This window comes from Corapipo altera, unplaced genomic scaffold (genome assembly GCF_003945725.1).
Source record: "Corapipo altera isolate COAL_440 unplaced genomic scaffold, ASM394572v1 24b, whole genome shotgun sequence".
Lineage (NCBI taxonomy): Eukaryota > Metazoa > Chordata > Aves > Passeriformes > Pipridae > Corapipo > Corapipo altera.
Window position 1 is genome coordinate 5,934,799 of NW_020884888.1, and position 26,297 is coordinate 5,961,095.

The 26,297-nt window shown below is 39.9% G+C and overlaps 2 protein-coding genes across 26 annotated transcripts in view; one reads left to right on the top strand and one right to left on the bottom strand.

Moving 5' to 3' along the window:
* Positions 1-246: 246 nt before the first annotated feature.
* ZNF830 (zinc finger protein 830) lies at positions 247-15,409 on the top strand. 6 transcript variants are annotated; one of them, XR_003527688.1, is made up of 13 exons: positions 247-386; positions 544-643; positions 1,727-1,847; positions 2,387-2,420; positions 3,774-3,979; positions 4,326-4,416; positions 5,060-5,123; positions 7,341-7,421; positions 8,739-8,815; positions 10,582-11,519; positions 11,620-11,690; positions 13,275-13,474; positions 13,785-15,409. XR_003527688.1 is itself a non-coding variant. In XM_027643825.1 (10 exons), exons 1-10 carry the CDS (start codon positions 265-267, stop codon positions 10,763-10,765), a joined length of 1,080 nt encoding a protein of 359 aa, XP_027499626.1. In that variant the 5' UTR covers positions 247-264; the 3' UTR covers positions 10,766-15,409. The 6 variants fall into 6 exon arrangements, 1 of the variants encoding a protein (XP_027499626.1); XR_003527685.1 differs by having other exon boundaries at positions 10,582-13,474; positions 13,785-14,094; positions 14,727-15,409; XR_003527687.1 differs by having other exon boundaries at positions 10,582-11,690.
* The window catches only part of LOC113947352 (poly(rC)-binding protein 3-like), a 462,347-nt gene continuing 442,238 nt past the window's right edge, over positions 6,189-26,297 (bottom strand). For 11 of the 20 annotated variants that reach the window (XM_027643806.1, XM_027643807.1, XM_027643814.1 and 8 more), the window contains one exon: positions 20,125-20,771. In XM_027643806.1, coding sequence (XP_027499607.1) covers positions 20,423-20,771 — 349 coding nt within the window. In that variant the 3' untranslated portion in view covers positions 20,125-20,422. Of the gene's footprint in view, positions 8,327-17,790; positions 18,404-20,124; positions 20,772-24,130; positions 25,317-26,297 lie in introns of those variants that run through there. The other 9 variants (XM_027643823.1, XM_027643822.1, XM_027643818.1 and 6 more) reach the window with 4 other exon arrangements.

Below are 26,297 nucleotides of genomic sequence, written 5' to 3' on the forward strand. Positions count from 1 at the left end.
TTATTATTTTTTACTTATTGGGGGCTGGGGCGGGAGGCGAGGGGGCATGTTTTAGGGAATTTATTCGGAGACGCGTCCCACAGCTCCACTGCTGGGACTGTCGAGTGCTAACGGCGCTCCAAAGGCCTCACCGACGAACAGCCTGACGGGGGCGGAGAATCCAACCCCCCCCACACCTCTTCCTCCTCCTCCGCCGGCGCCTCCCGGGCGCGTCACGGCGGGCGCCGCTGCCGCCTCCCGGCCCCGCGCGCCGGGCGAAGGAAGATGGCGGCGGCCGGGGCTGGCGCGGGGCGGAAGCAGGTGCGGCAGGAGGAGCTGCGGCGCCTCATGCGGGAGAAGCAGCGCCAGAACGCGGGGAAGAAGCGGATCGACTCGCCCTTCGCCAAATATCCTCGGCGCCGGGCTCCCTAGCGCTCGGCTCGGGGGCTGTGGGAGGGAGGGAGGGAGGGAGGGAGGAAAGAAAGAAAGAAAGAAAGAAAGAAGGGATAGAGGTAGAGGGAGTCCGCGCCCGCACGCTGCTTCTTCCCTTAACGTGGCCGCCACGTACAACAGCCTGGGGCACCTGAGCTGCTCCCTGTGCAACGCGCCCGTGAAGAGCGAGCTGCTGTGGCAGACCCACGTCCTGGGCAAGCAGCACCGGGAGGTGAGCGGGGTTTGCGGAGGGGCGGTGGTGCTGGTGTGCCGCTGGTCCCGGCGGTGCGGGGGATGCGGGTCTCGGCTCGGCGCTGTCTGGGGCTTTGCCATTCGGGAGTACCGGGGCAGCACGTGAGAAGGGGGAGGGATTATTAGGGAAAGGTCCCCCCGCCGGAACGGGGCCTGGGGGCTCTCTGCTCCCGAGGGTTCGCAGTAATGGGAGCAGCGCAACACCCTCCAGGGTGCGGGAAGAGTGTGAAAACAAGCCTGGTTGGTTCGTCCGCTTTTTGTTTTCTTAAAAGCTGTGCAGGGATTGAAAGGCCAGCGCTTAAAAGGGGGGGGTCCTGTGTCTTTCAAGAGGCCTGCCCGTAAGGTGAAGCGGTTCCCACCTAAGCCACAGCTTTTGGCTGTCACTTGTCTGAAGCTTGGACTGTGAAACCCCACTGGGGGTTGCTCAGGTACCTGTGTGCTGTCAAGTGACAGCTTAGGAAAATATGTTAAGGTCAAGAAGATATGCCTTTTTTTTCTTTGTAATTTAGCAATAAAGATGAAGAATTTATAAAATGATTCAAGGAGCTTGTAATTTGGATGCAGCCTTAAATCTGGGGGAGGGGTTTTAATCCTTCTAAGTTCTGCTGCTGCTTCTTAGCAGAAACTGGGAGATCGTGCTTAATTTTACAAGTACCGAGGAAAAGACCAAAAGAACTGAGGGTTTCCTAGTTCATTGCCTGGATTCAGACTAGATGACCATGGCAAGGCGCACTGACATGTCTTTAATGCTAGTGCTGTGTTTTAATTTTAAAACACTTAATATTCCAGGACCTTAGAATGAGTCCAGCCCTCCTGCTTTCTCCTCCAGTGCCTTACTGCTGTCAGTGTCACTGATCTTTCCTTTCTTACTCATACAGTTTCCCTTGTGCAGGTGCCTGTCCCCATGTCACATCATTCCAGAGGTTGACAGTCTTTGTTTCAGTGATCCTGTTCTAGAAAGATATTAGCTCACTTTTATAATCTGTTCTAAAAGCACTGTGTTTTAAGATGCAATCCAGAAGTTACTGCTAGGAAAGTGTCCTGAATTTTTACTTCTTTACAGAGAGTTGCAGAATTAAAAGGTACAAAGCAGACTGCGACTGGTTCAGCTGCTGGCACATCGTCTCATCCTGTCAAGAGAAAAACTGTTGACACGGAAAATACAGAGCTAAAAAGAGTAAAAGGTGAGGAGAGAAAAATACTTATCAAGTACCTGCCAGAATCCAGCCATTTTACATCCTGAATGTTTTTGGTTTGTTTTTTTGTCCTTTGGAAGTGAGTGTGAATACACACGAATACAGAAGACTGTTGAGTTAATGTCAGCTTATTGTGGCTAGAAAAGGAAGAAATCTGTCTTTCTCTGTGAGTTCACTGTCAGGAGAAAACAATGCCTTTGGCAGTTTTCTTCTGGCTTTTTGGTACATCATGGAACTGTGGGCTTGGCCCAAACAACCAGCAGCAGTGTAAGCTAAGCAGTAGAGGCACTTGCCCAGAAGTGGTGTTACTCCTTGTCAGTGGGATCAAGCCACTGTTTTACCTCAAACCATGCCTCAAAGTTCTTGCTAAAGGAAAGATAGTTAATTTTTTTTCTCTTGATGTAGACATGTAAACCCTTGAAATACACCAAAGTGTGCATTTGTGAACTTGCCTCTGTAGTAAGAGTCTGAGGGTTGTTTCTTGTAAAAGCATGAATTTTAAGGAGTGACTCTTGGCTGTTGTACAGGTACAGATGAAAAGCCACATACGTCTACAGCTGGGTAAGTAGATCTTATTACATATGATTTCTTTGTAACTACCAACAGCTGCATTCTCACCCAGTTCTTCCTTGTCAGTCTTTCCTAGCCAAGGGTAAAGGTTCAGAGTGTCAGCAGATCCCTGCTTCTGCTCATTCTCTAATGGGGTTGTATATTCCTGAACATGGCAGCATCTTCCTCAGTGCAGATGAGAAAATCCTATCTACTCTTAGAGTCTCTGGGAAAACAGGAATTCTTTTACTGTCACTATCAGACTTTTAGGGATTAACATGTGGTGGTATTATACAGTTTGCTAGAATGAATGTAACTGGATTATGGCATGCACTCTAATCTTTAATGCTAGCATACTGCAGAAGAGGTGGTAGTCTGAAATTAAGACAAATTTTGAATGTATAATTAAATGATATTTACAAAACCAGCTAACAAATGTCATCAGTAGATCTTCGTTAAGATGGTTTTTGTCAGTTAAAATTCATGTAAGTGCATATCCTGCAGTTGAACTCTGACAAATAAAGGACTGTATTTGACTTCAAGGGAGTGGGTTAAGCACCTTTACTGCCACTAAAAATTTCTGATATGTTTGGACATCTTTGCAGGATTGGCAGATGTCACATGAGACCTGAGGGTCTATTGTACACTTCACAGGCTGAATTATTATTATCTTGCATAGATATTATGTACAGTTACCTTGTAGAAGTTTTGAGTTTGTGTGCAAAATTAACACTTGAGAGGTTTGTTGATTTCTGAACTCATCTGTGTGATTAGTTTAAAATATAACATGGAAAATTGTTTGGCTTGGAGGCCTGTTGTAGCTATGCTAAGCAAATCTGGGTTTTCTTACTGCTGAGCCTGTGTGGCTTTTCTCAGCTGCAGTTCTGGGCAGCAGTAGGTACCCAAAATAAGAGGCTGTGTTACATGTAGTTATCAAGGTTTATGTGACATTAGTATGACCACTGTTAATTTTATATTTAATATGTTCACAGCAGGTATAGTGATGCACATTACTTTGTATGTGGAGACAGAATTACTTAAGCCATCATTCCTCAAAATACAATTTGTTATGGGTTATTTTTGTTGATGATTTTGATACTGGATATTCAACTAGAGAAATGGAACTGAAATTTACAATTTCTGAAACCCGAAGTTCAGGTTTTTAGAATTAACCTGAGCATTTCTGGGGAACTTAAATGAGAGCCACAAGTGTGTGCTGCCTTCAGACAGTGTCTGCATTGTCAGCTGTGCAGTTCAGGGTATTGTACAATATCTAACAGCTCGCAGAGTGACCAGGCTTCGAGTGCTAGACTGGAACTGACTCTTGTGAAGTTTGAAATAGTTCTGTTGTGGGCTCTTTACTAGGCTGCCATCAGATTTTTTTGATGAAGCGGAGCAAGACAGTGCAAATGTACAGCTTTCCAAGGGTCCAGGTCCCAGTTTACTGTCAGGAAATTATGATGATGACGATGATGATGAAGAGGAGGAACAAGACCAATCAAGCAAATCTTCCATTATGCATAAAACTGAAATCCCAACTCAAGAAGCAATAGCTAATTCTCTGCCTGCAGGTAATGCTGACTGAAACAGTAAGTGATTCAGTAAGGAAAAGCTGTATTTTAACTGATGATGAAGGGTTTTTAATTTATTTTTCTAATTGTTGCCATTAGCTGGTTAGGGTGGGTAATACTGGAATTAGAGGAAGGAGATTCTTTGCTAGTTTGTTATTATGTGGTGGTTTGTCAGCATGATTATTGATTTTATGTTCTAATCGCTTGAGGCTGTCAAGTGAGATAATGCCTGGGTGTTCTTCCCTTGATTCAGTAAGGTGTTAATTGACATTCCTATCTAGTCAGAATTTTAGAAACTGCTTGAATAGCTCTTCTTTTTGTCACAGACTTCTGTCCTTCCCTATAGACTTCTTTGACAGCAAAACTCCTGCTGCTCCTGTAGTTTCCCATTCAGGATCCATACAGAAAGCAGAGGTACAAGAGAAGATAGTGGAAAGGTAAGCAGTTAAATCAAATATTGATAGTTTTAGGAGTTGTAATTATTCTTACAGGAAGTACAGACCATGATCACTTAGAAATCTGTCATATTGTTAAGCTGCATTCAGAATAGTTTGTATATATGCCACCCTCTGGCATTATTTCAGACAGGTATTTTGCACCTTAGGGACAGAATAAGACGTGGAGGAATGCCATACAATATCTGTTAGACATCTCTATTTGCAAATTTTAACACAGGGTGCTGTGGAAGCTTAATGTCAGCCACTGCTTGTAACTGCTTGTTCTGTAGTAATGGTTCAGCTCACTTGAGCACTTGTAGACAGTGGTTTAGTCTTTCAGAAGTGGTGACTGTGCTGTTAAAATGTTTGGGTGCTCAGCACAGTGGAAAGAATAGTTAAGAAGCATAAGCTGTAGTGCTTGTTTTCACAGTGAGATTTAAACCCTTTTGTGAATTTTGTGAGGCAAGACCAAGCTGAAGAAGGAAGTTTTGATGATTATAGGTAAAATTTGGGTCTTAAAAAAACGTGGTCCCTTTCTAGGTACTTTTATAAAAGATTATGGATTTTATTCTTGACTTTTTAATTCTACAATAAATCAGGTTGTAAACTGTTAACCTGGGCTTATAGTAATCAAATATTTCAGGAAAGAAAACACTGCTGAAGCTTTGCCAGAAGGTTTCTTTGATGATCCTGAAGTGGACGCAAAAGTAAGTGTTCTACTCTTTTTATGCTGCAAGATTTATTTCTGCCAGTTGTAATCATTTTCTGAGTAGATGCTTCTCCAGTCATACCAGAATAAAAGAAAATGACTGAACTATTTAGAATACAATAGACTATTTCAGTTGGAAGGGACCTGCAGCAACCATCTCGTCCAACTGCCTGACCACTTCAGGGCTGACCAAAAGTTACAGCACCTTATTGAGGGCATTGTCCCAATGCCTCTTGAGCACTGGCAGGCTTGGGGCATGGACACCTTCTCCAGGAAGCCTGTTCCACCCTCACACTTCCTTCAGCTTGCACAGTGCCAAATGACCAAAACAAATACTGGTATTTCAAACACCAACCTTTTTGTTTTGTTTTGTAAAATTTGCCACAGATTTGATGACTTTCTTGCTTTCTTTATTGAAATAATAGTGCTATAGGCTCAAGTCTTTTTTATTTTCCATGAGTATATTTCCCTGTTCACACTGTGAAGTCTTTTTTTGCTTGCTTTGGTTTGATTTTCTTGGTTTTGTTTGGTTGGTTTTGGGGTTTTGTTGGTGCTTTTTTTTGGGGGGGAGGGCGATTTTCATTTTCTGTTTGTTTTCTTCACGTATGACTAACTGAAGCGTTAAATTTTTCAAATACTTAGTTTCATCATGAGTTGGGAAGCTTGTACAAAGCTGGGAATACCTAGCAGGCAGAGGAGAATCTGCTTATATCTGTCAGGACACTGGTTAGTGATTTTTGTTCTGGTTATTGCCTCAACTGATAAAATTTACAAGCAGTTACTTGTTCCAACAAGCTCTTCCTGGAACTGGTGCAGATGCTCTTCCTTTTAATGGGCCCTTTCTGAGTGTAGCTAATACTCAGAGGAAGGAAAATGTTTGTGACATCACTTAAATTGAGATGGCTGCAGTGGTCCTGTTTTGGAATCATAACATAAAATAATTATTTTAAAAATTATCTGAGCATTTGGAAGGGAGATTGTGGGCATCAAAAATGTGTGTTATTTACATCGGGTATTTGTAAAGTGTATAAATTCTATATTAGATAAATATTTCAAGAAAAAATAACTTTAGTGTTTAAATTTATTGTAAGAAATACAAATAATTATGAATTACAAAAGACAACCACAATGCATAATAACACAGTACATACACATATGATAGAAATAATCACAGAACAGAAAAATGAAATGATGACTATTACTTCCCAGTATGAGTTTGCTTGGAAGCTTCTAATTTATTCTATAAACTTAATTCATACTACTAGATTTTGTATAATTACTCAGGAACAAAATGTACCAAACTGTTTTCTTTACCATGGTGATGACTGATGTGTCACCAAAAGAGCAGAACAAATAAAGGAAAAATAAAACTAATGCAAAAAGATGGTGTCATGAATTACTGTGTTCAAACTGCTTAGTTCTCCAAGCTATATAATTTCTACCCAGTCCTGAGTCAGGCATAATCTGTCATCTAACGTGTTATATGCCACATCTTCCAGTCTTGAGTTGTGAAAGTTTTGATTACACAGGTAGATTATCTTGTTTATTTATTTGCATTAAAAGCACAATCTGGTTTTGATTACCTTAGTTGTAGATCTTAAACACGTTCTTACAGCTACTGCTTTTTCAGACTTCATGTCTTAGTAACTAATGCCATCTACCACAGAATAAAAAGCTTTACGTGCCACTAAAACTGGTTTTTGTAGCTGTACATTTTCTTCTGTTAGCCAACAAAATTAGACTAGATTTGAAATACAGTCAGACTATCTAACAACAATAGCGACTGAAAAAGCTGATGTTCTATGTTATGCCAAAGACAAATAATTTACTGATTTTGGCTTGTGAAATGGCTACTGTATGCAATTGAACAGGCAGTTTACAGAAGAATTTACAAGTTATCACCTGACACAGTGAAATTCCAGTCCATCAAATTAACAGACTTAGTCACTTTTGTTACTCCAGATGTTCCACACCAGCCATTCTTAATTATTCTTTAATGCTACAGTCACTGATGTTGTTTTAATCCAGGAGTCAGATTTTTCCTCCAAAACCATTGTGCAGGTGCACTCTCTTACTCATAGGCATTACTTAAACTGAAGTACATCGACCAGACTTTTCTGATAGCATAATTTTTCCTATTTCTCCTGATATTTTACAGTGCCCCGAGGAGTCACTACACATAAACTGTTAACTTAAAAATTTTCATGTTCCTTAGGTGAGAAAAGTTGATGCTCCAAAGGATCAGATGGACAAAGAATGGGATGAATTTCAAAAGGCAATGCGACAGGTCAACACAGTAAGTAATGGAATCTATTTTTATTGATTCTAAATACTATACACAATAAAGAAAACAACAGTTTCATGCAGCTCTGCAGAATGACTGACATCTGCATTTGTCAGCTGTTTGTTTCAATGCAATGTGTGGTTAAATGCACTGTATAAATGAGCAAAGGGTTCCTTCTATTTTCCACTTAAAGGAAATTAAGTTCAAAAACCTTTGATCAGGATCCAGTCATCAGTGTGTATCTAGTTACATTTGTTAAATTGTATTTTATTTAAATACTATTTAGATAACATATACCTCAGATCAGTGTCCTGTAACCAAACAGGACATGATTGTGGACTATATGTATATTTTAACCTTTAAAAACACACCCATTTGTCTGCCTTTTTCAAAACGTATCTATAAAGTGTAGGTAACCTGGGTTTCATGGTTAATTTAAATGTACTGGAAAGGAACCCCAAAATTTGGGAAAGTGACAAAGGAGTTTGTGTGTGAGACACTTGAATTGGCCACAGTTTTTCTGTACTTCCATTTTTTACTATTTAGCATTGCATGGAAAGTCTTCCTGCAGCAGGTTTTTATCTGCCCTTTTGTACAATATAAAACTGTACTAAAGAATACCTGGTGTTCTCAAGTCTTCCCCTAGAATATTTGCGCTTTTTTTAAATTATTTTAATTGTAAATAATTACTCATCTGTCAACTGCTAAGAAAAGTGATGCAGAAAAATTTATCATTGCTCATTTTAAAGCCGTCAGCACTATAAACAGAGCGAATGTTCATACAAAAGCAGTGGTGGATACATTTTGCTAGCATAAGCCATTCAGATATTCTTCAGCTTAGGAGGAATCTTCTCAGTTATGCGTGGACCATTGATTGCATAGCATCTCCCAGACATTCAGATTTGAGAAAGTATATGCTGAAAAAAATAACAGGTTAGAAACACTTCGGGATCTAGCGGGAATATTTAAGCGATATGTTCAGTAAGTGTGTGGAATTAAGTCCCAAGCACTGGGATATAGCTCCTGTTTCAACCTCAGACTTTGGATGTGTGTAGTTTGCTCAGTTTCAAATTGCAGTGTATTGAAAAAAATCGAAAGATTAACCCCAAAGCAGCCAATCTACTTTTGCTTTTAAGAAAAAACATTTCCATTTCATGTCAAAGCACACCATTTTTTTTTTCTGTATTTGCCCTTGTGAAAGTGGGAATATACATATAGGAGATTGACACTAACTCGAGATAGGAGGGAGGAGGGAAAGACAGACATCATAAAGGAACGAAAGTGGAATTCAGGATGAAGGTGAATTTTCTTGGTGCTTTTCTGGTTTAGATTTCAGAAGCAATAGTGGCAGAAGATGATGAGGAGGGACGACTAGATCGCCAGATTGGAGAAATTGATGAGCAGATGTAAGTAGATCAATTTTTCCTCAAACTCTCTGTTCTCCAGCAGTAATGGACTGCTACTTGACTAGAGTGGTAAAAACATTTTTAATCTGTGATACTACCTTTCATTAATCACCTGAATATTTGAAGGACAGACTCCCTCAAATTGCAGAATTATACCTAATAAAGACATGAGTTCTGGTGCAAAGTTATGTAACTTTCTCCAAAGAAAAAACACACGTGAATCACTGAAAGTACAGAAGGCAAATTCTTGGAACAAACTGTCCCCCCTTCCCTTGTCAAATGTCTTAATTTGTATTTCTCTGGTATTTCTGGGCACATTTTTAAAAAGCATTTGCCATACTGAAATGTTCTATTCTGTGACCAACTCTGCTTGTTTCTAGTAAAAGTTTACTTAAAGTTTACGTTGAACAATGTACTAAATTTAATGAAGTGGTTTGGTTTGTTTTGCTGAAATGGTAGATGTCACGGTTGGATAAGCATTAGTTTAAACTCAAGTAACCTGAAATACAGCTTTATAGAACAGTTTGTTACCATTATCATGTAGCTTAACACATTGATTAATAGTGATAATGGCAGTAGTAGCGACTGAAAAGGAAAAAATGAATTCTGATTTTGATGAACCTTGCAACAAAAAGAAGACACAAAAAATTAAAGCAACACTTTAGACATCTGGGCAGATTTACACGCTACACATCGGCGTATAATAACAATAGCATTGGGTTCAAACTGAGCTTTGGTATTACAGGAATGTCTTTTAATGGTGTTCATCTAATTCTGCAGAGGGCTGGGGAGAGCTAAACCTGCCTCTCTGAGGATTCACTTTTCTCAGTAGCTAAGGATGCTATAGTACACAGAACCAAATTCAGAAATTTGTAGAGAATTTCAAGTTTGTTACTGAAATTATTTTTCCCCAAAATAAAAGTTACAAATAGATTTTTAGAGTTTTTGTAGCTTTGTCTTTTGACTGTATTTAAATGCAGGCTATTTCAAATTAAACTGAAAATCAACTTAATTCCAGAGACATTAATGTTTTCCTTAGCCTTCAAAGTTTCAGCTATGACTCCCTGTAAGTAATTGTATTTGAGATATACAAGGGGAAACAGGATCTGGATTGTAATCTTTCCCTGGTGTCTTTTCTTAGCAAAGATGTATTTAAATCAGGCAGGTACTAGTTGGCATTTTCAACAAAATGCAGTGTTTAAAATGGCTAGAATAATTGTTACAGAACGTATTTCAAGGACAGAACTTTTAAAGTAAATGGAAAACTGAAACTTTTGGATTATGTTTACTTAAAATGTTCTGCTATAGCACATAGGAAGCAGATAAAGAATCTGAACACTTGTGCTGCTTTTTTATTTTCAGAGATGCCACTTCTAAGTTATCAAAATTTATAACCAATTGATGTCTCACCTTTCTATCACATATGAAAACCATAAGTTGAGGAAAGAATGGTGTATCTTCTTGTGTGGAAGTAAATATTGGTTCTGTGCTCTTTAAAAAATGATTTGTGGTGGTACCACAGTTGTTAAAATATTTGGATTTGATCTCATTGCTAGAGATTGCCCACACCGCTCCTCTCCTCTGGTCTCTTTCCACCTGATTGACACAGAGAAGGTGCAGTAGCATCTTGAAAGCTTATTTTTTTAACGGATTGGAAGCTGTAAAGCTTCTTTATCCAAAGCTGGAGAAGCAGAATCCAGCACTGTAGATGATCAAATTAACGTGAAAAGGCCATAAGTGTTAATAGGTGGTTTACTTTTCAACAGTGAATGTTATCGCCGTGTCGAGCTTTTGCGTAACCGCCAAGATGAGATGAAGGAGAAGCTAAAGGAAGCCATGAGATTAAGAGCAACACAAGAGAAAGAGGATGAGGATATTGGTAGTGAAGATGAAGAAGAACTGCAGGATTTGCTGTCTCAAGACTGGAGGGTGAAAGGGGCATTGTTGTAGCATTTCTGCAACATGGTTGATACTCTTTTTATCTGTAATGTTACTTCCATTATTAGAAGTGAGACACTTTTGTTAATTATTTATTTAAAGAGGATTGTGAGATGGTAAAGAGCCAAGTGTTTTAAGAAAAAAAATCTTTGTAGATCTTAGTGGTGTATTACTTGTAAAAACTGTACATTGCAAATGTTTTACAATATTGAATGCACCTTTCCTATTAAAATTATTGGTTTCTTACCAGAAGTATTTTAGTGGGATTAATAAGTCTATAAAGAATCTCTGAGGTTTTGGAAGCATTACCTATATTTGGTAAATTTTGAGACTTGGCTTATTGTGTATAGAAGTAAAGGATTTGAATAGTCTGTGGAGTTTTTCCAGACTGGGGGGTTAAGGAAAGGAAAATATTATACATTTATGTTTTCTTAAAATTTTTAAGTGCTCTTCTGTCCATTGCCCCAGCTTCCAATAAAATATGTACATTTTTTTTCAGGATCTGTTACAGTTTCTCTGTGTATATAAGGACTAGCTCAGAAATGTTGAGCTACAGCTTCTCCACAGTGTATACTCTGTGATGTGCCATAGGCAGTGCTGAATATTTTTCTTTATAGTACCCTGTTTTGCTTAGTGCAGCCATCATGTAGCATACCTCACATTTTTGAACCAGAGGGATAAGAATACAGTAGTTACATATCTGCATAACTAAATGAAAGGGTGACAAAATGCCAGAGAGGAAGGTACTGCACTGGACACTGAGAAGGTAAAAGAATTTCTCTAGCTGTAAATACTGGAAATTTTCTTCAAATATTATCTTAGGCACAGAGAACATCTAAAATTAATTTCTGTTCTGATAAACACAGATTAAGTAAAATGAAGAACCAACAAACTTGACGAGACTGGGACATGAAAAGCAGACCTACCTTAAGCATTGGTAAGTGTCTCTTTTTTACCTTTTTAATGAAGCAAATCTTAAAACATTTCAAATTTGTTGAGCACTTGGAAAAAATAGGAGATGTGTGGCTTGATTTATGTCAAAAAGTAAAGTTGTGAAGGAGCAGTTTAACATTTTCCTTTAAGATTCTGCTTTCAAAGCTAGATTTTAAAGGGAGAAAACAAGCTTTACTCTTATGAGGGCATTCTCATTACTTGTCTCAGAGATGTTTATGAACCAAGCAATAGAGATTAAAACTAAAGTTAGATACTTGATTTGCCTGTTTTGGAGGAATGATTTGATATGGTGGGAGCCCTTTCTGTATAGTGATAGAGATGCTTTTTTATCACTCCCGATTTCCATGATGCTTGGGTTCAGCTCTTTATATTTATAAAGCTGTTAAAATTCAAGCAATGGTCCTTAGCAGTTTATTGCATCCATTTATTCCTGCTCACATGTGCTGGATTACAGCCACTGGGTCTTGGTTGATTTAATAACCCTAAATGTAAGTAGCTGTTGCTGCTAAAATGTTTGATGAAACACTGCAGTCTTACATGAATTAGTACTGTCATTAAAGTAGCAATATTCAGAGAGTACTGAAATACAGAATAAGCATTCAGAGAATATCAAAATAAATAAGAATGTTTGGACAAGTTGGAGAAAACTTAGTTGGACCAAAACTGAAATACAATTTCCTTTTATAGTGTGAAACACTTGATGTCTAAGGTGCCTGGCACGCTGCAGTGAAAGATCTCTAGATCCATTTATCACTGTAAAGAGAACTCTGAGCTGAGAGAGTGCTACAGTCTTAAAAGATGGACAGTCTTTTTCAAAACAAAATGAAAGACAGACCCCCACTTTCCCTCTGACAAGAGCTCAGTTTCTAACTGTTCTATTTATATTTGATTTTCACTGACCCCACTCACAAAAGCATCCTAGCTTGTTCACACTGAACTTTAGAACCACTCTGCCTTTGGCTTAACATCAGAGAAACAGGATGTGATTAATGTCAGGTTACACTGAGCATCATGGACATACATGTTTTGACAGTATAAAAATGTTAATCTCTGAGTTTATAACTGACATCTCTTTTTTTGTACATTTTTCTGTAATTTTACTTTCATCTTGTACATGAACCTGCAAATCATGGTTTCAGCTGCAGATGAACAGGAAATGAACTGAGCATTAAAACAGTTCAGCTGTTTTAGTTCAGTTGCCCTCATCTTTAGGGGTATCTTGTGGTAACAAGCTAAAGGCAAGGAGTTTAGTTACAGAGCATGGAGCTTGTACACTGAAATCCAAACCAGTGCAGCCCATTGTTATTATCAGGAAGAGATGGCAGGAATAAACACCAGATCACTCATCATTCTATTCATTATCCTTGCACAACTTGTTGAAGGAGTAAAGACGATGGACTGGCCAGTGCGTGTACAGATTGCTGGGGAAGTGACAGCATTGGTCCCTCTTGGCTGCTTCTTGTTTAGGGGTTGATGCTCTTTTCCTTGGAGGAATCTCAGAGATCTACAAATAATGTTGTATCCAAGTTTTACCCATCTTACTGCTACGTACTGTACATTTCTTCAGCATGCGGAACAAAGCTTTTAGAGAGCTTTGTGAAGATGGTGGGAGTAGTGACTTTGCCCTTTGTGACCACTGCTGTACATGTGCTGTTATGTCAAGAAGGCAAGAAATCATCCAGCTTTTTAGCAACGGAAGTAGCATGGCTATAAGGGAGAAGAGGGATATATCCTAACCTTACTGAGTAGTCAAGCTAATTTATCAAGGTAAGTAATCTCCTGTGTCTTAGAAAAACATAGGCATAATTAGTTTATAATCTAAATATATCTTCAGCTTTAGAAAACAATTTTATGTACTTCTGATGAGCTACTGAGCTAGATTGATTATTAGTCAGAGAAAATAATTGTTTTAAAAACGTGTACTTCCTTAATTTCTCTCATTTCTTAACTTTCTTGAATTCTATTTTTAAACAATAAAGATTAAAGTAGTCCTAATAACCAGCTTTGTCCATAGCCACTATTAAAAATGAAATTTTAATTGGAATTGAGAAGACTATTTTAATTCTCTGATCTCCAGGACTTCCAGAAAACTGAAGAATCAGAATTAAGGGGGGAAGGCGCTTAACATTTGTAATCCTCGTTGATTGATAATAATAATAATGGAGAGTGTTGTCCAAACTTAAGAACTGTGGAATTTCATGCCACCAAAAAGTAGTTGAGGTTCCCCAGCTCAGTGGTTGTGAAACTGGTTAAGTGCCTTGCAGGGCCAGGATGTATGTGCCTGTAGGTGCATGAATGTTTGAAATGGAGTTCCAAGTAGCAGCTCTGCAGGTGCAGCTACCACAGCTACAGCTGCCAGCTGTTCATGGTCAGCTCTTCTCTGGCAGGTGAGTGCAGTCAGTCACAAATGGTAATCGGTGTGCTACCTTCTCTCCTGCCCTGGAAGAAATAAGCTGCTGCTGCTGTCATGACTTAAAAGCAGATGTGGAAAAAGGTCTGTATTTGAAAAACAGATTGTGGAAAAAGGCCAGAAGCAACCGTGCAAAAACAACCAAACCCAAATAACAACAAGGCAAACAACGTTCTCATTTGCTAACATGATTGTTATTCCTCTACCACAGAATTTAATTTTAAAATTTGCTTCAGAATTGCAGATACTGATTAAAAAGAACACTAACATTAGCTTTTGCCAGGCCACCTGCCAATAATTTCAATTTGAGGAGAGACAGATTTTGCTTATTTCATACCACTATAATTAGATTCTCTGCATTTTATCATCTTTAAAACACGGAGCTAGAAATAGCTCTAATGAGAAGTCATATTCAAATATTTTCAAATATTTCAATATTTTCCAAATTTTTTTCTTATAATTCAGAAAACTTGCACTAGAAAATCAGACATTCAGCCTGTAGGAATCATGTTGTTGCCATTAGAAACCTTAATGTGAGTATATAATATTAAAGAAATTCCCTTTTGTTAGGTAGCATCAAATGAATTTGACACTTCTCTTTCATTTCAGTTACTATCTTAAGATACAAGCCAGTCTGTAGAGTGGCAGGACATGCATCCAGGACACAGGACAGATGCAGACACTGCTTTAATCAACATTCCTGCATTCCTTCATAGAACCAGTGAATTGGATCAAGTACACTGCAGTGCCAGGAAGGGTGGTGTGTACTTGTATCCCTAGAAAGTATTGGTCGGGCCAAGAATTGGAAATTTCAGGTGTGAAGCAGTTTTTCAGTATCTGCTTTTAACTGATCTTCTGTTCATCACTTCAGTTACAACTATCCTGGCCTGATAGCTGAGAAAAGAAATGCGAGCATTTCCTTTGTGCAGACATCTAAACCAGGTCTTCCAAAAATACAGTGGAGGAACAAATGCCTTGCACAATTGGTGGCTACAGCAGTTACGGAGGATTCAAGAGATCTCTGTTCAAATCCCTCCTTTCAGTACTGTCCTTTGAACAGCCACTTTGTGTGACCTAGTTGAGCAGTCTAACAATTCCAGTCTTTTCCACAGTAGAAGCTGTGCCCCTGTAAAATGACTGAATTAGTGAGTGTATGTGACTTTCTTGTTAGATAATCATGGCACTCAGCCAAGAAGGGGAAGGTCCTGTTCCAAGTACATAAATAGTGCTGAAATACGTTCAGCTGATATTGAGGCTGTGGAATAAACTGGATTTGGATCTTTCCCATCTGAGAGAAACACTCTTTTTTCATGCTGTTGGGTATTTAAAAATGAAAGCAACGGCAGTGTTTCCATTTCTGACTGGTTTGGGTGGGAAAGGGGTCAGCACATGCTTTAACACTTTCTTGTGAAACCTGACAAACACCACCTTGTCTCTGCAAGCCTTCTGAGGCTGAGGCCCTTACCAGGTGGCTGCATTGATGGCACCAGTGAGATTTATGCTGTCAGCTTCCTAGGAGCTTTGACTGGCACAGATATGAACCTTGGGGCCCACAGACACCCTCTGGCTATGCCTGAGAACACAAAGCACTCTGCGTATTAACAATGGACTAACTTTGTTTGTTTTCCTTCTGGTAGACTGTTCCAGCCAGCATTCATAATTTCAATTTTTTTCACTCGAGAAACACAGCAAAGCTGCTTGAATTCACTTGAGATGTTTCCAGAAACCTAATAACTATTTCATGATGCGGAAGCTGCAGAACTTGTGCTGTCTTTCATCTGGAAACTCACAATTGTGTGGGCAGTGACCTTTTCACATTGGGCACGTGCTTCCTCTTTTCTACCTTTGGCATGAGTGGTTTAGATTTTTGTCTTGGATAGTAGTATATTTTGCTTTTTTTCCCCCCCCCTTCAGACATACCTTCTAGTGTTTTGTTTGCCCGGTTTATATATTAAAGCTATTCAGGAGCTTTTTCTTGCCATTCAGAAATATTTTCCAACTAAAATAATGAAATTAAAACGAGCCTAGAGTTTATCACACTTGTGCCTGTATTTTTTTGCAAAAACCCTCTCAAAAGACTTCTTTTTCTTCCTTTGTCCTTTTATGTCTCCTCATTCCATACACAAACGTGTCCCTGCACTAGTTTGTTTAAATCTTGGTCTTTTCTAGCCAATTCTGCAAGGCATACGTGAATTATTAATGTGAAAGATACTATACAACACAGAGCTGCTGCTGCTGCCCTTTGCCTGGCAGCTCTACTGGGAGAGCAAAGTCTTGACCTACTTAGTGTTGAGCTGCAATAATTTTTTTTTTTTAATTTACATTAGCCAGGCTAGCCATAGAAATAGCTTTTGCTGTTGCGGAAATGAAGACTATGGAGGTCTCTGCTGTAAAAGCAGCTTCAGCTCTCCTTTCAAGAGTACAAATTTAAATATATTCTAAGTAATATAAATATTTTTTAAGTAATAATAACAACAGAATTTTATCAAGGTTAGTACTACGACCTATAGTTCTTTTAACCTAAAAGCTGAAATAACCTGAAATAGCTAATTGACAACACTGGGTAAGGCTTCCTGGATGCTGGGATGCAAAGAGCTCTTCTGTAATCTTCCTTGGCAACCTTTGTTGTCAAGAATTGCTCTGTGGCTGCATCTGCATTGGAAAAGTTGTTGACTTCTACAGAGATCTGCAAGTCTGTATGCACATCTTGGTCATACAGTACCAGGCTCAGACTCAAGACCCAGACACTTTAGAGCTGTCTGTATCCTGAAGACCGTGTAAAATAATAGTGGTATGGCTTGCAAGTTCAGCTGGGGCAGGGAAGGGAAGTGGGACCCCAAATTAAATTCACAGAAGCAGGTAGAGACCTTAGTAGATGAAGGTTGTAGAATCAGGCTCATGTCATTAAGGATGCTACTCACTTGTACTGCCAGAAAACTCTGCTTTTCTCATGAAGATAGAGCAAGCAGTAAATGTGGAAGTACAGCCAGTGCCCTAAGAGGAAAGGTGGCCACAGTGTGCAGCCAGAGATGCTGGATTGCAACAGCAGCTCAGGGCCAGCACCTTTCTTTTGCCTGTGTGTGAAGAGAGAACTGGAGGCTGTGACTGCAGTGCTTCAGCAGATCTAAAGGAGAACCTGAACTGCTCAAGCAGAGTATCAGGGCAGAATGAGACAGTGCCCTGGCCTCCTCAGCTCTCCATTCTCCTCCTTCTAATGCAAATTGCCACGCTCCACCCAGCTGCTGGGCCAGTTTCCTGGCAGAATGGAAGGTGCTGTCTAGAAGCCTCACTCAACAATGCTGCTGGGAATGGGAAAGAACGAAGGGTCTTAGCAACTCAGTACCCAAGTTTATTCTTTTGTTCTTGTTTTTCTTTCCCCATCTGATCTATAAATCAGTCTGGGAAAACACTGGAGATACAAACCAGTGGCTGCTTGTAACAAGAAGACAAATTTGTCTTTTCTGTTCACTGTGTGAGGTTCTCAAAGAGCAACTTTGTTAAACACCAAATAAAGTTTTAGAGAAATATTGCTTACTCTACTAATTACAGAGTCTGGCTCCATCTACTCCTGAAAAGCCTCATCATCCCTGACAACGGGCTAACATCCTTTCTAACGTTGCCTGTTTTGCACAGGTGTTACAATCTTTCCCAATGAGCAGTGGGACCTTAGGCGTGATGATATGAACGTTTAATCATTAATGAAAACAAGCGATTTGTCTGTGATCTTAGTTTGACAATTCATAAAATAGTGCTTCTTAAATGACAAATTAGCAACTGGTTACAAAGAACAAAATTTAAACAACACAACAGTTGTATGCACAAAGCTACCACGTCTTTTTTTTTTTTTTTTTAATCAGGAAAAAAATTTATTTATAAAAACGTCTCATTTAATTTACTGTCAAGTCTCTAGCTGAATACAGTGGCTTAGAACACTAACGGCCCATGCTTTTATACAGATTAGCCAAAGCATGAACATCAATAAAAATTAACTCCCGAAAATAACTTGTCTTTGCTTTATGTTATGAGCCACAACAGAGTTAAAACTGGAACAGTAATGAAAGCAACACAAGAGTTAGGAAGCACAGTTGCTTAAAGAGTAAAGAATTATTTTCTTTTGATGTCTCAGAATAATAAGAAAGTTAGAAATGGCAGAAACTCCTCTGTAGATTAGTCCATAGAAAGCATTGTCTCATGGGGCTTTGGAAAAGTCCTGTCTGGTGGCTAATGCACTAGGGCATGAAGAGATACATTAGAGAGCCCCCAGGCCAGTAACTTCTGAAGACAGCCTAAAATGTAGGAACAAAAACGAGGAAAATAAAAAAAAAAAAAAAAAAAAAAACAAAAAAAGGCAAAAAAAAGAAAAAAATCTTCTCACTATTAAAAAAATACCACTTGAGTACAACCAGCATAGAACAGCATTTCAGTGCAGGCAAGTTTTCTGACACAGGTTGGTGATTTGGTTTTTCTTTTCTTAAATGTCAATTACTGAAACAGTTACAATAGCCCAGAACAGTTTTACAGCAGTTTTCTAGAGCTTTTGAATAGTTGTGGTACCTTGAAATTATTTCCAGTTTTTCCTTCATTATATACAATCAAAAAAAAAAAAAAAAATACAACTGAAAAAAGGCCCAAAATAAAGAAACAAAAAACCAAAACAAAAAACTCCCAACAAAAGCAACCAAAAACCCCATTTGGATAAATGCAAACTGTAACAATGGCAGGTCTACAAATGATTACAGTGACAAAACTTAGTGCAAAGGTGCTAAGGTGAAGAAAAGCCCACAGAATACAGAAATGACACAAAATACTGAGATAGTACTTAGCCCTATACAATAACACACTTTGAAATACCATGTTTTAAAAAGTATTGCATTTGCATTGTGTTTTTAGTTTATATTAAAATGCACTGAATACAGTTCAATTGTTAAAGCTTTGTGTCCAAGGAGTGCAAAGTGGATGAACATGGCAGGCTAATGGGATTCTGGATTTGGAAGTGGTGAGGAAAACAATATTGCATTACTGAGTTATGCAACAGAAATTAAAAGGAAGGTGGATGGACAAACAGAAAATGGGGTTAAGAACTAGTTCCAACAGCTAGCAACCAGCCACTCCATCCCCCAGCTCTCTTGGCTTTGTTGCAATTAGGTGTCTGTAATCAGAACATCCTTAAGTTCTTGTTAAAGGGATGGTATCTGTCCAAGCACCAACTTCTGAATGACCTTTGATAAGAGCTACGTCATTTTCATGATTACAATACAACCTGACTGCATTATTGGTGGTGAGTTAGACAGGGATGTCTTTTGTACAGAAACCTAACAAAAAAAAAAAAGGTCATTTTGGCTGAATAAAATATACATGGAAGGAGGTACCAGAATAGTGACTGCATATCTGATTTGCACCTGCTTTGAAGTACTTAAAGAAATAAGTACTTTGTCAGTATATATAAAACATCTGACCGCAGAACAAGGAGCCTGCTCTCCCTCCCACTCTCCCTTCCTAAAGCAGAGTTCTTAAAAATATGGTTTTCCAAAGCAGAGAAAAATTGTCGCACCCTTTAAAAGAACAGCACAGGTGCCTGATTTTTTTTTCCTTGTTGTTTTTCAGTCATTTTAATTTAGCAGTTTTCGTCAGACCAGAAAGCTTCATCTGTACTTTTTTTTTTTTTTTTTGTATGCAGAAGTACCTGTTGTTTGGTACTTTGTAGCCTCCCTTTCCTGCTCACAGGCAGGTCTCAGGGCAGGAGGACAGGGATTTTGAAGCCTACTGGGAGCAGAACGATTGAGGGGGCCAACAGCACTTCATGTGGGATTTCAGGGGCACTAGGGATTGTCACAAGTGCCAGATTTGCACGTCCTAGCAAGAGAAAAAGTCATCAGAGATGCCAGTTTGTCATAAGGAACTGTTCTGGAGTTGGAGGAATACCTGCAAATAAGTGTATTTATAGGCCAGGCAGTATTGCTGGAGCAGGACCTGGCTGTCAAAATTTTGCCTCATTTATGTTTTTCCGTCTCTTTCACATTTCTCCTTGCTGGGGTGGGGGCAACCCTGCCTGGCTGCCACCCTGCCAGAGGGACAGTGTTGGGGGAGAAGGAGCCCGGGCTGGTGTCTGCTCGCTGTTGGAACTAGCTGGTAGGTGGTGCCTGGGTGTTAGTTGTTATGGAGAGCGGAAGACGACTTGAGTTGGCAACAGTTAACACTAGCAATTTAACAGAAAATAAAAGATGCCGTATTGTTTCCTTGATAACTAGGATCTACCACAGACTCTTGGTAGAGCTGGCAAAGCTTGCATTGTGTGTCTCATCCCTTCAATATGGAGCAAACTTCTGGCGGTCAGATTTCTTAACCCCGCTCGTCGAAGGAATTTTGGCAGTGTAAGCGGACAAACTCCCCGTGGCCCCCGCAGCGGCCGCGGCATTTAGTGCCAGGAGTGGGACAGTTTTCATGCCAAGCAGACTGGAGACAGGAACGGCATAGTGGGTGGTTGGCAGAGTTGGTAGGGGAGGGGGGGTACTGACGGTAACGGCGGAGGCGGCCGCCAGCACGGCCATGGAGGTGGGGGTGGAGGTAGGGGTGGCAGACTGAGAGAGGTTCATGTTGAGGTCAACAGGGGTCGTGACGGAAGCGGTCTGGGTGCTGACTTTAGCCATCTCTAAGCTGCAAACGAAGAGAGGAAGAGGAACAAACAGGTTGGGAGGGTTCAGCCAGGGCGGTGGGGCCGGGAGGAGGAAAAGGAGGAGGAGGAGGAGGAGGAGGAAGGAGGGAGAGAAGGAAGGAGGGAAGGACAGCAACCACAAAAGGGCAGGATTAGATTGGTGGACGAGGGGGACAGACGAGTGGGAGGGAGAAGGGGGAGAGAGAGAAAAAAAGGGAAAATGAGGGTCAAAGGAGGAACATGTTATGTGTTAAAGAAGAGAAATAACAAAAGGGTTTTCCGTGATTCGATGGTGAAAACATTACTGAGACTCTAAAGTTCTGGAACAGAAAAAAAAAGGAAGGTGGGGGGGTTGCTAGTTCATTTTACGCATGAAAAAAGAAATCTAAGGAATGGAGGTAATGGCAAAAAGATGGAAAAAACGAAACTTAAGAGAAAACTTAAAATAACTATGAAGTTTACTCCCCAGCACTGATATGGTGAATTTTGCTTTTCATAATTAGGGTATTTTTGAAAGGGGGACGCGGGGGGTTTTGGTAATTTTTTCAATTTGTCAGTTTGTGACATAAATAGTACCCTTTGTCATTTTGCTAGGATGAGAGGAGATTGAGCAACAGTTTGCTGCTTCCATTTAACGCATTAAGTTTTGGTTGTTTTTTTTTTTTAAGCAAGTTAGTTTTTCATTTCATTCACTGTGAGGTCAATGTGCATTTTTCATATAAAACAAACCAGATTAGCCAGTGTGTTCACTTTGGTTTGTACTTCCCCCAGACTTTTTAATATCACAACAAAATATTTATGCAATCTTATTATTAATCAAGTTAATTAGTAAAAAAGGAACACTGAAAAACACCCCGGCTTACACAGCAGTGGTATCCTTTCTGAGCTTGTGGCAGTGGTTACAGTGAACATGAAAAAGCTTACCAGCTGACAGACAAGGTACTACATGGATACAACATACATATCCTCAGACAGACCCCAACAGCATGAGGAAGTTCAAGACTGACCCAACCTCCGAGCCCCAGGAAGCGATGGGCTCTTTTTGGAGGATGTAGGTATCAAACCACCTTCACTTTAGCCTAACTCCACCCTTCAGTGGGTGAGATGAGTTTGGCCCACATACTCCTGCTTTTCTGTACATTTTTAGACAGTATATCCAAGGACACATCTTTTTTTTTCAGATGACAAAACGTTTGCCTAAATAAATCCTCTCTTTGCTGTTTGTTTGTTGCAGCTTGTGCACTGGCTTTTGGGCCAGCAAATAACCTAAGTATTAATTTCAGGATGCATTTTGCCAGCTGTGAGCTATGGCAGCCTAGCATATAAATAGGACTATGGGCTAGGAAATCTTTGCTAGCTACAGTTATATGTATATTCCTATTAAATTTGGGGTTTTCTTTGTGGTAATTACTAACTTGTCAGGCTCCTGGGCTTTCTCCTTAGGTGATCTGAGGAGCTGCAGAAGCTCCTCCCCTCCAGAGTGGAGTGCAAACAAGCTGCTAGCTGTCTCTGCAGAGGACCTGCCCCTTTCTTACCATTACACATCGGGCCCTACAAGGCTTGCTAGCATAGGGTTTGTGCTGGTCCCTGTTGGGGACGGGGTGTGCAGGCCTGCAGAGCAGCTGTAGCCAGGCTACAGGCTGGGAGGGGAGCACGATCACCCTAAACAGGGCTTGCAAGAGCCTCGCTTTTCCTCACCTTAGACTTACACGCAGTTTTGAGAGTAACAGCCCCTGGGCTATTGACAGCCAGAGAAAGGTTCGAGCAAGAATGCAAGCAATCAACCAGCGCTACCTAGGGAATGGGGACATGGGACTAGAGCTTCCCAAAGCACTGCTGCTGAGGGCAAGTCTAAAGGATACTTGGAATGGGTCTGAGCTGGGGAGAGGAAAATGGAGAAGAGAGGGAGAGCTTAAGCACTGAGCTTCTCTCTTTCTCGTGAAAGAGGGCTCTTGGGAGTATTAACTCCTCAGCGGCTTTTGCTGGGAAGTTGGAAGGCGCACGTTAGCTGTGAGGAGATGGGAGGGGAGGAGGGTGAGTGCATGAAATGCAGACTGCTTTGTGGGAGGTAAAGTTTTTATTTTCCTCCCTGGTGGTCTTTACCTGACCCCATGGATGAGCAACTCAGAATTTTTCTAACCCTCGCAGCAGAGCTGTTCTTTGCAGAGAGAAAAGCATCCTTGTGCTGTCAGCACATGCTACTTGCAGTCTACTCAGACTGAGGGATTTATGTCAAGACCACTGAATCAGTGAATTCAACTCCAGTGTACATCCTCGACTTGGGGGTGTAGGAGTTATATGTGGTACCCTGTATGTTTTGAAAAACTCAGTTTATACAGTTGGATTTTTTAATATGACTCAGTATTATTCTGGGAGGGAGGCATATAGAAAGATAATGCAGGACTCAAGTGTTTCAGTGACTCCAAATTTGCCTACTGTGCATTTAACAGAAACAAAAAAAATCCTTACTGATATGGGAAGGTGTTTGAGCCTGAGATTTCTCCTGCACCAGCAAGGAGAACAGATCCCACGGACCAAATGCTGGTGTTGGTAGCAGCCATTCGAACTCCCTGTCTCTGGTGTACTCACACAGGTATGATTGTAGCAGTAATTTGCCCTGCTTCCCATTTGTTACTGGAAACATAAGGGCAACACATAAGGGGAAAGTTCATCAGGTTAACTGTCAGTTGTCCCATGGCAGTGGCAGTTTCCCAAACCAGTTGTGGATGCAATAAAATTAAATGTGAACGTGGATGAGGTAGCCTTCATACAATTTTACACTGTCCCTTTGAAGAGCTATGCTTTCTGAATATATACACTGAAGGCCACATCCTGCATCACGCAAAATTGTTGAAAAGAACAGAGCTCAGATGTGCCTTTGGCAGTCCTATTAGCTCTATGAATGAACCCCTTGAGAAAAGGACAGTAAAAAAATACCTTTCAGGAAACTGCCCTTCAACAAGCAGCAAGTGCTGCTAGCTACAGTTCATTTATAATCCAAAGCTGAGTCTTACACAGGAAAACTAAACTGTGGTTCATTCTTAATAAAAGCTAGAAGATGGAATTGAGTAATGAAAATCCAGTTACTACAGTGGAGACCAGTTAAGAGACAGAAGATTTTACAGGAAATAAGACAGTTCTACTGCAAACAAACTAGGACATGTTCTACTCATACAGAGGTCAGTGCTCAGATAATCAACACAGAATCAAAACAATACTTTAGAAATATTTATATCTTTGTCTTGATATTGTATTAATATATTTATATATCTATAATTTAGAGTATACTATGTACATATCCAACACCAGATTGCAATAAAAGTCTTAAAGCAAGTTGATAAATTATTCTATAGATAGCAACTTTGGTTGGAGGATAGTTTAAAGATACACGCAGAATGTTTCAGGATTACTGTGGATAGATTAGTTTTGATTTTTTACATCTTATGCTTTTGAAAGACACTGGTTTATGCGGAAATACTGGCCCTGGAAACCAAATTTCCATAAATGACAGATCTGGTGCGGGAGAAAAAAGAAAAAGTCTACCTTACACTGAATGCTTATATGGCTTTTATTTTTTATAATTATTATTTTCCCATACCAGGCTATACTTTGGGCAGTACTATACTGTACTCATCTCTTCCCCAGTGCTGTTTTATGCCACCATCTTTAAAAGAGAAGGCATCACTTGCGACAGGTTTAGGACTGACATAACCCTGAGACATCCCCAGCACACAGAGGCAGCAAAAGCAGCAGCAGCAGCAGCAGCCGCCTGGCTCTGACCCTCGGACACCTGCCTGAGCACCTAAACCCCAGCTAGAGCAAACCTCCCACTTGCCTGACAGTTTCTCAGTCCTTTCTCCAGTGCAACTGCCACCAAGCACTGCTGCTGTGGTGGCACCTGGCTGGACAGGAGTGTCTCTTGCAAAAGGAGAGATCTGGAACAGTGTCACTTTTTAAAATGAAAAAGCCACCTTAATTTCCTACGTTACCTTACAGCTTAATTTATTAAACATTACTTTAAGGTCTTCATTTACAAATGAAGTCACTTCATCTAAATACAGTTTCAACACATGGTACATAACATATGATGGTTTATTGTAGACGATGGTAACAAATGACTTCTATCTAGAAATTTAACAAGAAGAAAATATTTTGTTTCTGGTTTCACAGGGTATTGAGTATCCGTAGTATATGACTGCTGAGAAGCTTTCTTCTTTGCGAAAGTATGTTAAAAGACCTCATATAGATCCCATTCCGTCAAAAGAATCATTAGACAGTAATCAACAGAAGTGTGAGAGTTCACAGGCTTTTCTAAAGTGAGTCAAACAGGTTTGTTCACTAGAGTTTGTCTCTGGTGAGCAGCTCACTGCAATTCCATTAATAAGTGCATTACTTTATTTGCATGCTTTAGCTGTCTTGAAGATCTTAAATTGTTATCTTCCGAGATCCAGATGCATGCCATATGGTGTTTGTGCAACTAAAAATGAAGGGGTCTATTCTCGTCTCGATGTGTGGGGAATCCCTGAACACCAAGAGAAGAACATATCCTTAAGGGTTAAAGGAGGGAACACATTTTTATTTGATTACAGGGCTTACGGAAGTGACTTATATTTGCTACAAAGAATATAAATCAAAAGAGCTGTAGGTTGTTTTAAGATTCTGGAAACGGCTTATCTTAGTTTTCACAGTGCCACCCCTCAATATATTTTTCCCTAGGAAGCTGCTTTCAGACTGAATTATAAAAAGTAGTATTTTTGTTTGCTGTAACACAGAGCTGCACAAACGTCCTCCACTCCATTTACAGTAGTTTTCACTGGTGCACGACACAACTGGGATGGAGAGGAGGTTGGACCATAGGAAGCTGTAGACCTGCTATGACTACAGCCCCCACATAAATCACATGCTTTGTACTACCTTAACAGCAAACATAGTTAAACACAAAGCTTGATTCATATCAGAGTATTTTTGTGGGAAAAAAAAATAAAAGAAAAAAAGCCATAAAATACATAGATACTGCCCCTCCCCCACAATATATTGTCTCAGTCCACTGTTTGCAAGTAGATCTATGAGACAGCGCTACATCCATTGCACTTTCTTCTCTGGATAATTGCAAATAAAGGCGGTATCAATTTTAATATTTTTCTATATAATCATATAAAAACTGTTAGACACTTTAACCACCGTCATGGCTTAGATAAACAGCCAGTGCTTTCAATAATTCTGGGACCGAGAAGTGAAGAAGCAGGGAGTCTCACTATGTCTCATTAGGGAATGCTTCTTACAAATTTGTGGTGCTGCCTCCGAAAAAATAAATCCCATGCCTTTTGAGCAACCAAATGTCAGTTTGAAATCAACTCTGAGTGGCAATTTCCACTTGGTAAATTAAATCTGTTTTGCAATCTGTTTCACTATATTTGCCATTTAGGACAGTAAAATGCGTCTGGGAAAAGTATTTTCTTCTAAAGCATTTATGATTGTCATTTAATTTAATTTATCTGCTTATATTTTAGGTGGATGATAATATGAGT